Source organism: Macrotis lagotis, chromosome X (genome assembly GCF_037893015.1).
Source record: "Macrotis lagotis isolate mMagLag1 chromosome X, bilby.v1.9.chrom.fasta, whole genome shotgun sequence".
NCBI classification, from domain to species: domain Eukaryota; kingdom Metazoa; phylum Chordata; class Mammalia; order Peramelemorphia; family Peramelidae; genus Macrotis; species Macrotis lagotis.
The window spans coordinates 139,270,893-139,285,653 of record NC_133666.1 but is presented as its reverse complement, the minus strand read 5'-3'; the positions used below and the strand labels follow the sequence as shown (position 1 = coordinate 139,285,653).

Genomic DNA, 14,761 nt, shown 5'->3' with positions numbered 1-14,761 from the left:
CATTTAAGTGTTTCCTTCCCTTCATTGCACCCTCCCCCCCTCTCTGCCCAGCTTTGAATGAAAAGAAGGACTCAGCCCAACCCAGTTTCACCCATCATTATTTCTACAGCAACCAGTGCCCAGCCCTGAGAGTCAAAACCTTCATTTAGGAAGGTGGGCCCTCCTACTCCAGGGAGGTAGAGAAAGGATTACAAACCATGAAATTTTCCACATGGAAGAACTACTCCCTGGTAGTGCCAGACACTGTCCAGTTATTCAGTGTGCCCTCAGGGCAGGGCAATGGCATGTAACCAGTGAATAAAAGTTTTCCATTAGGTTCCAGGGAGGAGACATCTTTCAAGGGACACTGACAACCCACAGGAGTTGTCTTAATTCTGTTTGCTGGGGCTCAGTGGGAGAGTCTCTTCTCTCTCTCTCTCTCTCTCTCTCTCTCTCTCTCTCTCTCTCTCTCTCTCTCTCTCTCTCTCTCCCCCCCATACACACACACACACACACACACACACACACACACACAAGCAGTTGCAGAAAATGACAACATTCAGACTAGCGCTAGGATAGAAACTACAGGCCAACAGATGGTTTTCAGACACCTGTAGCAAAAATAATCTTATAGGATCCTAATCTAAACTAGAACCTTTTCCTAGTAGTTCCAGAATGCTTCCCCTGGGGTTGGGAAGAAACAACTAGAACCACAAAGATAATAACAAAAACACAGACACACACACACAAAAAATCCCCAAACCAAGCTCAATAACCATCCATAATGGGTTGAGAGCTGACCTTGGTTCTTTGAGGATCTGACAGCAGCTCCAGAGGTCAAGAAGGCAGAGAATATAAAACAAAAGAAAAGCATATTCTTACTTAAAAAAATAAAATCCCCAAATAAAACACAATAACAACAAGGATTGGAGCTGAAGTGCACCAAAGGAGCCTTAAAATGTGCAGGAGGTAATTCACAACCTTGCTTTTTTCAAAAGCTGTTTTGCTTTATTTGGAGACACACTAGCTTTTCCATGTACAAAGCTGAACAATTAAGAAAAAGGCACCTGGAAACACCAAAGACTCACTCATTTAGTGTAACATATTTTTAAAAATGGTTTAAAAATACCCTCTTGGAACCCTCCTTCTAAAGTACCACACAATTCTGGAAATGTTGTCTTCCTGCCTGGTTTAGCAAGGGAAGGCTGTGCCTTTTGCCTCTGTGTGATGGAAGCAATTTCCTAAGTTCTCATGACTGGAAGGTTGCCAACCAGCTTTGGGTCACACTTCCTGTCCCATCACGTGGCCTTTGTTAGCTTGTTGGTTAAATTACCCCTGGGATGCCCCATGCAGGGGAAAAGCTGACCCACAAATGGGTCAGAATGATACCACCTTGGAATGACTTCCCATTTGTATTATCTCATGCCAGGAAACTGCCAAATTGGAGTATTTTAGGAATAAATTGGGATGGGAGGGATGAGGGGAGTGTCAGAACTGAGCACTGAGCACAGGGAGAATATTCAGTATCAAAACACCAAGAGTGAACAAAGGCTGTCATATCATGGAGATTCATGTGAACCAGCTTCTTCTCCTACAGAGGAGGTAGAAAGGAGAAAGTAGTAGACTAGGAGTCCCTCCTAATATTTCACACACAGCTCCATCCTCTTTTCACACTTCATCATTCCTACCTGGCCTTTATGGAGAAATGGAAAGTTTTGAAATCTTTTGAAGTCTCAAAGGTGCTAAGCCACTGCACCAATGAAATGCCTTCTCTTAAAAAAGAAAAGAAAAGAAAAAAGGAAAAGGCAGCTGCTTCTTGCAGTGGTGTTACAAAAAAGCATTTAAAAAACAACAACAAAAAACTCCCAACTGAAATCCTACTATTCACAAGTGGTTAAAGTTGTCACTTATCACAAATTGTTTTCAAATAAAACTTCAGCTCTGTTGTTGGAGTTGATTGTCTTCAAAAAAAACAGACTTATTAATGTTTGCATCCATTCTACCCTGATAGAGAAATTTACCCACAGTTCACTGACCAGCCCCCCACCCAGATGTTGTGCAGGGTCACCCCAATGTCGGCAGGAGCTCCCACTGTGCTGTAGCCTTTAGTGTCAGACAAATGAAGAGAAACCTGTAACTGGAGTCCGAGAACCTGGGGCCTGCTGTCCAGTTGGGGTATACACGCCCCCTGCACTCTGTGTGGTGATGACAGTTTGGAAGTAGGGTTCAGTCTCATTGGCTGCACACTCTTCATATCTGTAAGCAGCAGGGTGCTTTACCCCCTTCGCCTGGCGCTTCCAGGAGTTATAATAGGTAGGGTCACTCATGTAATGGTTAACAAAGGAATGCTTTGGCAGTTCGTCTTCATAATCAGAGTCTGTGGCCTGTAGAAGGGGAAGAAAAACAGCTGTGAGCATCTGTGACACACAAGAAAGCAGCTGTTAACATCTGGTTCATGTCAGCCAAGGAAAGGAGTACTTTCCCATGAGCTTAAAGGCTGGCAGAAATCAGGTAAGTAGGGCTTAAGGGAAATGGGATATCTTTTGCTGTTTCTTGTTTGGGTTTTCATTTAAACATATATTGTTTTCAGGGGTGTGGGGAATTCTTTGTACATGTCGCTTCTCTGCTCAAAGGCTTCCATTGACAACCAAGGCCTTCCTTAATCTGGATTCAACTTTATTTTTGACGGCACCAATGAAATATGCCTTCTCTTAAAAAAGAAAAGAAAAGAAAAAAAAGGAAAAGGTAGCTGCTTCTTGCAGTGGTGTTACAAAAAAGCATTTGAAAAACAACAACAAAAAATAACCAGTGCATTCTCTGTTCCAATCAAAGGAGTTTTCTCATTGTCCTATTAATATGTTATGTTAGTTTGTGGCTAAATACTTTTACCCACAGTGACATAGTCTTCCTTTCTTATGACCATTTATTTTCTATACTGTCTTATACATTCTAGTAACATTTATTGAGCATCTGCTACCTACCAGGTGTTATACTACTAATATAGCACACATTGCCTGCTGTCTCATTGCTGTTTATATTTTTACATGTATGTATGTCCTGTCTCACCAATCAGACTATGATAAACTTTTATTGGATAACATTATGCCTTTTGCATTTGTGAGGACCCTGTATCTACCATAATCCTTCTACTTGGTAAACATTTATTGATAATACTAATGCTAATGGTAATTATAACATTCATACTAATAATAAACATCTCATTTATATAATGCCTTTATTTTTAAACACTTTCTAAATAAAAGCCTTGTATATTATTTATCCCTATTTTACAGAAATAAACCAAAGTACAGAAAGGGCAGGCAAAGCAACTGAGTGATGGCTGGTAAGTGATAGAGTTACAGTGTGTGCTTTAATTAACTGGATGTTTAAGACAGGAAGAGTAGGAAAGAAGGGAGATTTCAGTTCAATTCAGAAAACATTCAGATTGTGTAATGGATAAGTGCTGGATCTGAAGTCAGAAAGACCTGGTTTGAAATTACCACTCACTTTTACTGTGTAACCTCATACAAATCACTAAACTATATCTCAGTTTCCTCATCAGTAAAATGAGGGCAAGGGACTAGATGGTCTTGGAGGTCTCTTCCATATCTTAATCTATGATCCCATGAATAAATACCTCCTAGATGTAAGGTATTATTGAGGATTCTATGATGAATAAGACACAGACTCTGTGTGTGAGGAGATTTATGGTCTAGGTGGACCAAGAAGGCATTTCACACACACACATAACTCTAACGCACACTTTAAGATAAGTATGCAGGAGGGGTCAGACAATATGCTCTTGTAGACCTGAGTGCCAGTCATGTAGAACAAAGAAAGGAGCTGGAGAAGCCTAGAGTAGAAAGTAGAGAAAGAGGGGAAAAAGAGAACACTTCTGTTAAAAGACAGACAAAAGGAGGGGAAGAGTGGCAGCTAGAAGCCCCAGGGGGTCAAAGAAGGGCCAAAGAGAAGTCATCGCCCAGTGGCATTTGAAACACTCTGTGAGGTTAACTTAACTCACTTATTTCCAAGTAAATCAACAAACACCAAAGGTCTGCAATCTAAATGGATTTTTAAGAATAATTTATCTTTAAACACAGCACTATTGGCTGGATAAGACTCAACATTCTCATTTAGCTTACCTTTGCCTCTGCTGTGGTATTTTCTTTCTGCAGGCAAAATAAATTATTCCTGTATAGAATTCTTGGGAATCAAGTCAAACTACCTCCTAAAATACATTAGAGCTCCCTCCCCATTTCAACCTTCCCAAATGACTAAAGAGGATGGCAGAAGGAGGGAGGCCTATGTGGAAAAGTTACAAAGGAACAAAACCAATTTTCAGTATATTCAATATAGAGTCTACAGAGTTGGCTTCTCTCCTTTCCTCAGCTTTTCTTTTTTTGCCTTTTCTGTTTTTCCATTCTTGAAATAGAATTTTTCTCTGTGTCTAAATCATTTCTGAACACATCTGTGTTTCCTAGAGTCCTCATAGACCTAATGGCTCCAGTCATGAAGACCAAAAAAAGGAGCTTGTCATCAGTAGAAAGTCAAATGCCACTAGGAGTGCGGATATGATTTTTTGAAGAGTTTAAGCTTGAATCAAACACTCACTCTATCCCAGGTTCAAGTTCATTCCAAATGGCTCAAACAATTAATAGAATAAGTGAAGGTTGAAAAGGACTTTTTTGTGATGGTAGCAATACATTTAAGGAACCTCATCAGGGACCACATCCAAGTTCATTTTCCAGTTACTCTTATTCAGTGAAACAATTTGGCCTGGAGGAAGTTATAGAAATTCATTGCCTCCTGGGAGACAAAGGGGGAAGCCAGGCTGACAGGTCTTCATAAGGGACCAGGGTGATAGTTGTACTTTTGTGATATTTCCCTTTCCCTTCCCCACATGACAGATGGTGACCCCAGAGGAGAGGTCACAGGAGGAATGGCCAGACTGCTATTTGTGGACCTCAGTCCCAGTAATGAGGCAAGCACTGTGAGTGTTATCTTTCCTGATAGAATGTAAGTTCCTCAATGATAGAAATGATTTTATTTTTGTACAAATATATCCAGCATAGTGCTTCACACACAGTAAGCCAGTACTAAATGCTTGCTGATTAGCACATTGATTACTGCTTTTCTGGGGTCTAAGACAAGCTCCAAGGGTTCATGGAAATAAAATAGAAACATTCCTTCATATGTTGAGAGATAGGTCACCATTATCCTTAATACTGATATTTTTGTGGTTGGAAAAACTGAAAAGGAGCAATTTAGGTGACTTCAAAAGATATTCAAATCACAAGAAAAAGGAATTCTCCCCTTTCTTCCCTAATCCTTCCTAAAGCTTTTATAAAGTTTTTTTTTTCCCCTTAAAATTTAAGAGAAAGATTAACCTTAAAAGTAGGTGCTTACTTTTCTGGTATAAGGAAAGGTATTTCAGAATTGAGCAAGAGTCCATATTGTCTCAATGTTCAAAAAAGCAAAGTGAATGGAGTCAGCAAACTATAAACCAGGAAAACTAACTTTAATGCCTTATAAAACTCTACAATACATTACTAAAGGAATGGTTAATGAATGTCTAGAAAAGGCATAGGCAGATTTAACAATTCCAAATGAGCTTTACCACTGTGTATGTACAACTTACAGCTTTGGGTCCCTCTTCTACTAAAATGTAAATACTTCTGGAAAGGATAGCATTGAACTACTTCAAAGTTAAGGTATTCATAATTCATGGTGAAGAACACTAGGGTACTGGGGAGAAGGAAAAAGTCCAGAAAGGGAGGGTAAAGAAATAAACTTCACATCTTTTTAAATTTTACCTTGTTCAGACTAGTATTCTGTGGAAATGATCAAATCTGTTAGCCATAAGAAGGGTGAAAAGCATTCTCATTTTATAGGGAAGCCTTGGGCAAAGAGAGGTAATTTAACATGACCAACATCTCATAGTGATTTAATGGGAAAATCAATGGTTTCTGGTTTATACAATAACACTGTCATAAATTTAAGGAGTTTGATATTTATGGAAACCTAGAAGACAGTATTAGAATTGGAGTGAAATGGACAATAGAGATCACCAACTTAACATGATGCCTTTATATTACAACTGGAAATTGAGGCTCAGTGAGGTTAAGTCATACATTTCTATTTTCTCTGCTAAGAAGATTGATCTTTGAACTGAAACAAACAAACAAATTGTTAATAGGGAATTTGTAACCAAGATAGCTAGAGAAATAGAAAAAGAGCATCAAGCAGCCCTTGATGAGTTCAGGTAACCAGGTCTATATAAATTACATTCAAGGGACCTGAAAGAGCTAGCATATCTGACTGAAGAGGTACTGTCAGTGATCTTTGAAAAGTCACATAAAATGGGAAGGCACTGCAGAACTGAACAAGAACCCTTGCAGTTTCAATTTTCAAATATGGAAAACGAATAGAATTAGCAAACCATATAGGCCAGTGAATATAACTTTAATATCTTGCAAAATTCTACAACATATAATTCAAGAGGTGGTTAATGAATATCTGGTGACCATAAAATGATCATAAAGATCTAGAATGGTTTCGTCAAAACTAGGACATAAAAAATTAACTTTATACCCTTTTGTGAAAGTGTTAATAGACTGATGGATCAAGGGAATGCTGTAGATAAAGCCTTTTCCTAGATTTTAGCAAAATCTTTCATATTGTTGAAAATACAAAGAAAAATGAGCAAGAATATGGTATAGTTAGTACTCAGTGAGTGTTAGGACCCAAAGAATTATCATTTATGATTTTATCTCATTTTGGAAGGAGCTTTCCAGAAGGGTACCCTGGAGATTTGGGTTTGGTCCTATGTTGCTTATTTTAACTTTTTTTTAAAAAAACTAATTACCTGCATAAAGGTATAGCTGACATGCCCATCACATTTGCAGATGACACAAAACTTGGAGAAATTGACAAGATGATCAGGATTCAAAAAGCTTTGATAGGTTAAAATGTTGGGGCAAATTTGGGGGCAAATTTAACAGGATGAATTTTAATAGGGACAAATGTAAAGTCTTACTCTAGAATTTTTAAAAATAGAGATTTTTCCAAATTGAGAAAGAATCATTTTTCTGGACTAACTTTTTTTTAGCAGCTATATCATTCTGTTGATTCATATTTAACTATTCACTAAAATTCCCAAATTTTTCAAATGAATTCTTATCTAGCCATATCTCCTTGTTCTTTTATTTCTCAAGTAGGATGATCCCCCTCACTGGGGAGTTTCCTCAAGTTGTGAAAGATGACCAGTTGGGAAAAGGGGGCAGTAAAATACTATAGCTTAGTAGATAGAGTGACTTGTAATCAGGAAGACCTGAAAGCAAATCTCACCTCATATACAAGCTTCTTAGAGCAGGAGTGAAGAACCTTTTTTTCTGCCAAGGACCAAAACTCAAAAATTAACTTGCTATATTTGGTCAAATATTTAATCTAGATTTATTGAATTTCGAGATCTGTCTTAGAATATTAATTTCCTTACCTATAAAATGATGAAAATCACAGAGTTGTGAGGATAAAATGAGATGTATGGTTTTTTTTGCAAGGCAATGGGGTTAAGTGGCTTACCCAAGTCCACACGGCTAGGTAATTATTAAGTGTCTGAGGCCAGATTTGAACCCAGGTAGTCCTGACTCCAAGGCCAGTGCTTTATCCACTGCACCACCTAGCCACCCCCAGAAACGAGATGTATGTTAAAGTACTTTCTAGTTTTTAGATTTTGAACTGAAAGGGACATGAGATTATTTAAACCAGTGGTGATCTATGTTGTACACAAAGTGGTTTGGAAAACAAAAAAATTACAATTATCTATTTGTACTATATTTTTTACTTATTTTGTTAAACATTTCCCAATTATATTTTCATCCCATTTTATCCATAGTTTTACTGGTCTCTTTCTGCCCACAGGCTTTTAAAATTTTTTCCAAATCTGAGATTTTCTAATCCTATAACTTCTCCTATGTCATCATGCAAGATTCAAGTTTTGAATTTAGTTCAAGTAGCTCCCCATCTATTAGTTTATTTATTTACCCTGGTATCCCAGCGTGAGTTTATAAAATCTTCACATCTGGGTGCTGTTTAGACAATACCCTACAATGCAGAAATAGGCCAAATTCTCTTCTTTGGCTTTAGAAACAGTGTGGGAAATGTGAATAAAAATGGAAATGTTTTTAAATAGTTTTCATAATTCACTGTGACTTTTTAAAAATCTTATTTAAAAACATCTTTATGGTGGGGATGAAAGTACATATAATAATGACACTATAAAGACAAAAAATTTTATAAGATTCAAGACCTTTGATCAATACTGATCATCGCCAATTCCAAGGGAATGAAGATGAAACATACTTCCCACTTCCTAAATAGAGAAGTGATGAATTTAGGGTGCAAAATGAGAAATTTTTTAGACATAACCAATGAGAAAATTTGTTTCACTTAATTTTGTGTTTGTTATTAAATGTTGTGTTTATATTTTTTCTTTTCTTTTCTAACCAAAAGGATGTAGGAAAAAGGAAAAAAAGATTTTAGTTCATTCATTAAAAAATGACAAATACTTAATTTTCTTTCCTTATGTAAGAACTGTAAGCCATCAGCATCTAAGAATCTGTGGCACCTTTAAAGGTTAAACTTAGGAGAATTCAATTTTAAACAAAAGAGCAAATAATTTTCCTGACAGCATACCAAACTGGGAAAACATCTTCACAACCTTTTACCTGGTCTGGATTGTAAATCCACACTGTTCCTCCCCATTGTTTTTATTTAATTGTTTAGAATTTATAAATCTAACTACTTCCTGGAAAACGTATGGTGGATTTTAAATTAAAATTGCAGTGTAAAATGGAATAATTAGGGAGGAAAGAGATCTGAGACTATCTATCCAAAGGGAGTGGTGAGAACAGATGCTCCCAGGCAGGCACTTGAGTTGAGCGGTTTCCAGCTGGGCATTGAATGTGGCTCTAAGTTTCTGGCAATGAAGGCAAAAAGGAAAACAGGTTTTGTTTCTCAGAAGAGAAAGCCTAAATTCATCTTGAGGGATGACATTTGTCCTGGAACTAAACTCAAGCAAGAATTTATCCCTTGGGTCCTTGTATAGGGGACAATGAGTAACAAAGTGGACAATATCTTTAACCATGGTTTTACAAGATACAGGAATACTGTTGAAATGGATAGTGTTGTATCAATCCTCCAATAAAGGTAGTGAGAAAAACAGTAACTTGTAACTCAGCCAAGACATTTCCTTCCCATTAAGTCTCTTTATAAATATTAGAAATCTAAGAGACACAAAGTGGACAGCTTTCACTGATTCTCTCCTGCTCTCCTTTCATTTTCACCTCTGCAGGCATCTTAGGTGGCCTTCCCTAAGATTTCAAAGATTGATCTGCTGAGAAAAGGGTCCCCCAATGGGAGAAGATCATGTAGGTGTAAAAATTTTCCTGCAAGTAGGTGGAGAGTGGGACTTGGAAACCCCTGGCTTGGAATTCTGGGATATTAGCTAAACTAATACCTTGTTAATAAAACTAATCATAGGTTCAATTAAGAACTAACATTCATGAACCCTGGTCGCCTTTCTTTGTGAGTCAGTGAGCAAAATATTTAAAAATGCCATTCTTCTCAGTGCTACCCATTCTGTATATTGTTTATATGACATTGTTATTTTTTAATGGGGATATATTTTAGTGAGTCAGAATTATTGACAAAATGAAAATGCTGCAGGGTTGGCATTTTTTTAACATGGTGTGAAAGTAGCAAAGTGTGTTTGTTACCTAGGAAACCATGGAGGGATGGCATGTGATTGGCTCTGCCATCAGATTGGCTGTCAGAGTTTCTAAAGGTACACAGATGTCTATGAAGCAACTAATAGAGAAAATTCTTGACAATTTTGGTATTTTATTGGCAAGATGAAAGTCTCAAACATTATTAGGGAATGAATTAGGTACCAGGGGTGCATCTCCTTAGTTGGTATGGGAGGGAATTTGAAAACCGTTTGGAATGTTGAAAAGGATTTTTCAAGCTATGATTTGTGAGGTAATATTAATATAAACTCATAAGAAGCAGTGCTGAAAAACAGCATTTGTGGATGGAACTCATTATTTCTAACTACAGCAACATAAATAGATACAGCTTGTGTTATATGACACTTTGAGTACAATAGCCTGAAGCATGGATCAGTCAGCCTTCTGTGATCCTGGGACAGGATTCCTAGAATTATTACTTTGGGAATCATCTCTCTAAGAATGGTTGAGAAAGGGAGAGAAAGAATGGCATCACTATTTCTTCAGTGAAAAATTCCTACTCAGAAGAGTTCTTTCACAGAGTCCCCTTATAGCTTCCTGTTCATTGTTCTCATCACCATCTGAAGAGGAAGCATAATGATACGGAAAGAGCTCTGTGAATGACTGCTTCTCCCCTACTAGGAGTATTGTTTTCTTGCTTCTATCCTGAACATATGATCACGTCAAAACATTAATGTGGGTCCAGGTATGTTATAAGTGGGACGAATTTTAAAAATTACGTTTGATCTTTTACTATCTTTAATATTGTAGTTTAATATGAAAGCTGCTTGAAGATCCTTTGTCAGTAGATCGGTTACAAATCTAAAATATATATAATTCAGATTACTCCCTGAACATTCCTAATGATGATGGTGACATCATGTAAACAATATTGAGCTCTGACTTTCCGTTGTTCTTTCTTCTTTTTTTCTTCTTCTTCCCTTCCTTCCTTCTCTTTCCCTCTTTCTTATCTTCCTTCTTTTACTTTCTTCTTCTCTTTGTTCTTATATTCTTCCCCACCCTGCTTTTCCTTCTACTTCTCCTTCCCACTTCTCCTTCTACTACTTCTTCTTCATAGATCTCTCTATCTTGACCCACTAGAAGAGTAATAATTCATTGAGCCAAGTCCTATTTCTAATCATCATGGGAGCTTTGACTTCTGTTTTTAATCTGGTCTGCTTTGTCACTCTTTAGGTAGGCTCCTTAGTGGTGCCTTGCTCCTAAGGGCTCACCATATTGATACAGGGTATCCCACTGTATCTTAGTGTAGACACCCAATTGTCTTTGACAACTGAAGTTCCAAGCTCCTGAGCTCAAGAGATACACTGATTCCAACCTCCTTCCCAGGATCAAGATAACAAGTGTATACCACCACATATAATGCTTCAGTTTTTTTCTTACTGAGGAGAACAAGGCAGGAAATGGGACCTACTTAGACAAATGCAGTTCTACTGGAGGAGCTTTTCTACATTTCAATATTTTTTTTCCATTTTGAGTATTTTATAATTGAAAGTTAAAACAGGAAATCACTACTCCATTATTTGTATCAGGATCAACCAGAGAACCAAAAGAGAACACAGGGAAGATCATTATCAATGCAGAACCCTTGCTGTAACTGATCCGAAGTTTTTTTCCTCCTGAACTTTATGCAATGAAATATATAATTGCTTTTCAATAAAATTTAAGAAGAAAAGTTTGGAAAAAAACAGTTCCTTTCCTAAGCACTGTGAGAATATAAATAAAAGGAGGATAAGAAGCAGAAACAGAATAGATGAAAGATCTAAGGAGATTACAAAAACAGAAGTGGCCAAAACTCTAACAGAACTTCACACTATCTCAAGTAGTACTTCCAAGATGATCAAAAGCCAGTGTCCCCACTGGTACCTCTGTTGGGAGCCCATTAACACTTCCTGTCTGGAAGTCCCCCCAAACAAGTCAACATCAAAGTCTGGATGTAGCAGGATTATATATCAAAGAACTCAAGAGAAAAAAAGATGTGGCACATTTTATCCACACAGAAAACCTTTCTGAATCCAAAAAACTTAGAATAATTTAGGTACCTAAACACCTCTCATATACAGAAAGAAGTCATTTAATTCTGAAATAATGATCACTAAACAATTGTACTTATTATATTATAATTCTAATTCTATATAATTATACAAAAAATAATACTGAAAGAGTTCTACTAGATAATTCTGAGAATATTTTTCAAGAAAATACAGCTCAAAATCCATTACCTTGAAAAGTAGGACTAATCTGACTTTTCCCTACTATCTATTCACCTCTAGGCAGCTAGGTAGTCTAGTGAGTAGAATACCAAACCAGGAATCAGGAAGACCTGAGTTCAAATCTGACCTCAGACACTTAATAACTGGGTGATCCTGGGCAAGTCACTTAAGTTCTGTCTCTGTTTCCTCAACTGTAAAATGAGTTTTATAATAGCACCTACAAGATTGTTGTGAGGATCAAATGATAATATTTTTAAAGTGCTTTAAAGCATAATATCTGACACATCATAGATACTTAATAAACATGTATTCTTTCCTTCCTTCTCAATCCCTTCTCCAGCTCATGGTCACAAAAATCAAAGAGTGAAACAGAAGGGAAAGTTTATCTGTCATTATGTTGGGGTTACCCTGAGAAGAGAAGAGGCAATCAAGGAGAACACAATGCAAAAGAGTAGTTTTTTGCTAACATGGGCCAACAGCCTGTTATCAGAGAATTCAAAATCTAGTTTTAGCACAGAGATGCTGGGGATGAAAATGTTTCTTCTTTCACTATGTCCTACTTTTTGCACAACCAGTTGGAGTTGTTTCCAGACTGTGATGTTGCTTCGCTATGTCTTCCCTTGGAAAAGTACAGCGAGGTTTCTGTAGGATTTCTTTGACAATCTTTGGTTTGAGACACATACATAGCCTTTGGCCCCTTCTGCAGTGCCAACAAATTCTAAAATAGCTCTTGGTTGTAACAACACACAGTGAACTTAATGTTTGTAAATAGAATGGGAGGAAAAACAAAAGGGTGGTGATCTTGGCACACCATATACTGCCCCATCTAACCTAGAGTTCATAATCTGGACAAACATCACTTTTAAAGAAGTCATTGCATTGAACCTTTTGGGTTCAATCAGCCCTGCATGAAGGGAAGTACAAAGGCGGGATTTATTTGAGATTAAATATTGATTTAGAGCATGAGTGTTAGGGGGTGGAACATCACTGAGTATATTGGGTACCTGCTTTCTAGGCTAGTGGTACCTAAGAGAAAGACGTTCACTGAGAGCCTCTCCTAATTATTGCTCTGAATTTGTTTACTCACAAAAGTCAGTAAATTTCAAACTGAAAAAAAATTTCTTTAGGGAGGAATGCTAATGAGTGGGAAGTACAAAGTAATTTCTCTTATCTACTTATTGAACATGGATGCCTGACATAACCCAGATGTATTTTAGCTTCTGATCAATCAACAAAGATCCCCACACAATGTCCTACACAAAAATGCTTATTGAATGGATGGATGATATTTATATAAAAAAAAAGGTGAGCTTATTTGCAAATATTGGTTCTGCCTCCTGTACAGATGCATGTGGGGGAAAGAAGCAGCAGAGCTGTCAAGGGAAGATCCAGCTTCTTACAGGGTTAGGGAGAATGGAAAGAAACTGCCTCTGGCATTTTAGCGCTCACTTGCCAGCCCATCTCTAGAAACAGTAACTAGAGAAAGTCTCTAAGAAACACACAGCTTACAACTCCCAGTTAAGGGGCCCTCCCTGGGTGACCATGTGCACACTGTTTTGCTTTAGGTGTCAGCACAAGAAGTAGTGAAGAATTAGAAAGTATACTGAGCTCATCTCTTTATCCCAAAAGGGACAGGAGAGGGAATGAAAGATGAGGAGTAATCACGTAGGGATACAGCAGAAGACTAAATTAGTCAATTGTATCCAACTCTTTGTGACCTTATTTGAGGTTTTCTTGGCAAAAACACTATAGTCTGCCATTTCCTTCTCCAACTTTTTTGATAGATGAGGAAAGTGAGGCAAATGAAGTTAAGTGACTTGCCCAGGATCATACAGTTAGTAAATGTCTCAGTTCAGATTTGAACTCATGTAGATGAGTCTTCCTGACTCCAGGTCTGGCACATATCCACTATGCCACTTAGCTACCCATTAAAATAGTTTGATTTTGTTGAGTTATTTAAATCATGTCTAACTCTTCATGACTTCCTTTGGGTTTTCTTGTGAAAGCTGGAGAGGTTTACCATTTCTTTATCCAACTTATTTTACAGATGAGGAACAGAGGCAAACAGTTAAATGACTTACCTAGGGTCATACAGCTAGTAAGGTCAAATTTGAACTCATGAAGATTGTCTTCCTAATTCCAAGTCCAGCATTCTAAACACTGCACCACCTAGATGTATGTTAGCCAGCTAGGTTCTTTTACAGCCCATTACCAACAATGAACCTAAAGTTCAGTCAATGGATCATTCAATAAACATTTATTAAGTGCCTGCTATGTCTTTAGCACCAGGGATACAAGAAGCAAAAAGACATAGACACTTATACACACACACACACACACACACACACACACACACACACACACAAACACACACACACGCAAACACATATATATTATATATGTATGTGATAAATAGTAAATAAGAATTAAGAGGGATTGGAAAGGCTTCGTGGGACTTCAAAATCTGGAGTCAGAGGCTTAAGAAGTTTTTTGGCAAAAGCATGGTAAGATTGAATTTTTTCAGGAAAACATAGAAGTAAGATGTCAAATTACCAAATAATCTCCAAGAAAGCTTCTCTGATGAACTTGAACTCACTCAACTTTTTTTATTTTATCCTAGTAGAAATATTTGAAGTCTAAAAACTCAATTTTAAGTCTTTCCTCTGAAAACTGGAATGGCTTTGGGAAAAATCTTTAATATTTCTACACCATTGGGGTCACCATAGAAGTCAATACAGCTTAAGTATTTCCATTTTAAAAATTATA

At 37.3% G+C, this 14,761-nt stretch overlaps 1 protein-coding gene across 6 annotated transcripts in view; it reads right to left on the bottom strand.

Moving 5' to 3' along the window:
• Positions 1-411: 411 nt before the first annotated feature.
• SDK1 (sidekick cell adhesion molecule 1) overlaps positions 412-14,761 on the bottom strand; it is a 1,240,677-nt gene continuing 1,226,327 nt past the window's right edge. For all 6 annotated transcript variants that reach the window (XM_074200552.1, XM_074200555.1, XM_074200553.1 and 3 more), the window contains one exon: positions 412-2,363. In XM_074200552.1, the coding sequence (XP_074056653.1) occupies positions 2,091-2,363 (273 nt within the window). In that variant the 3' untranslated portion in view covers positions 412-2,090. The remainder of the gene's footprint in view (positions 2,364-14,761) is intronic.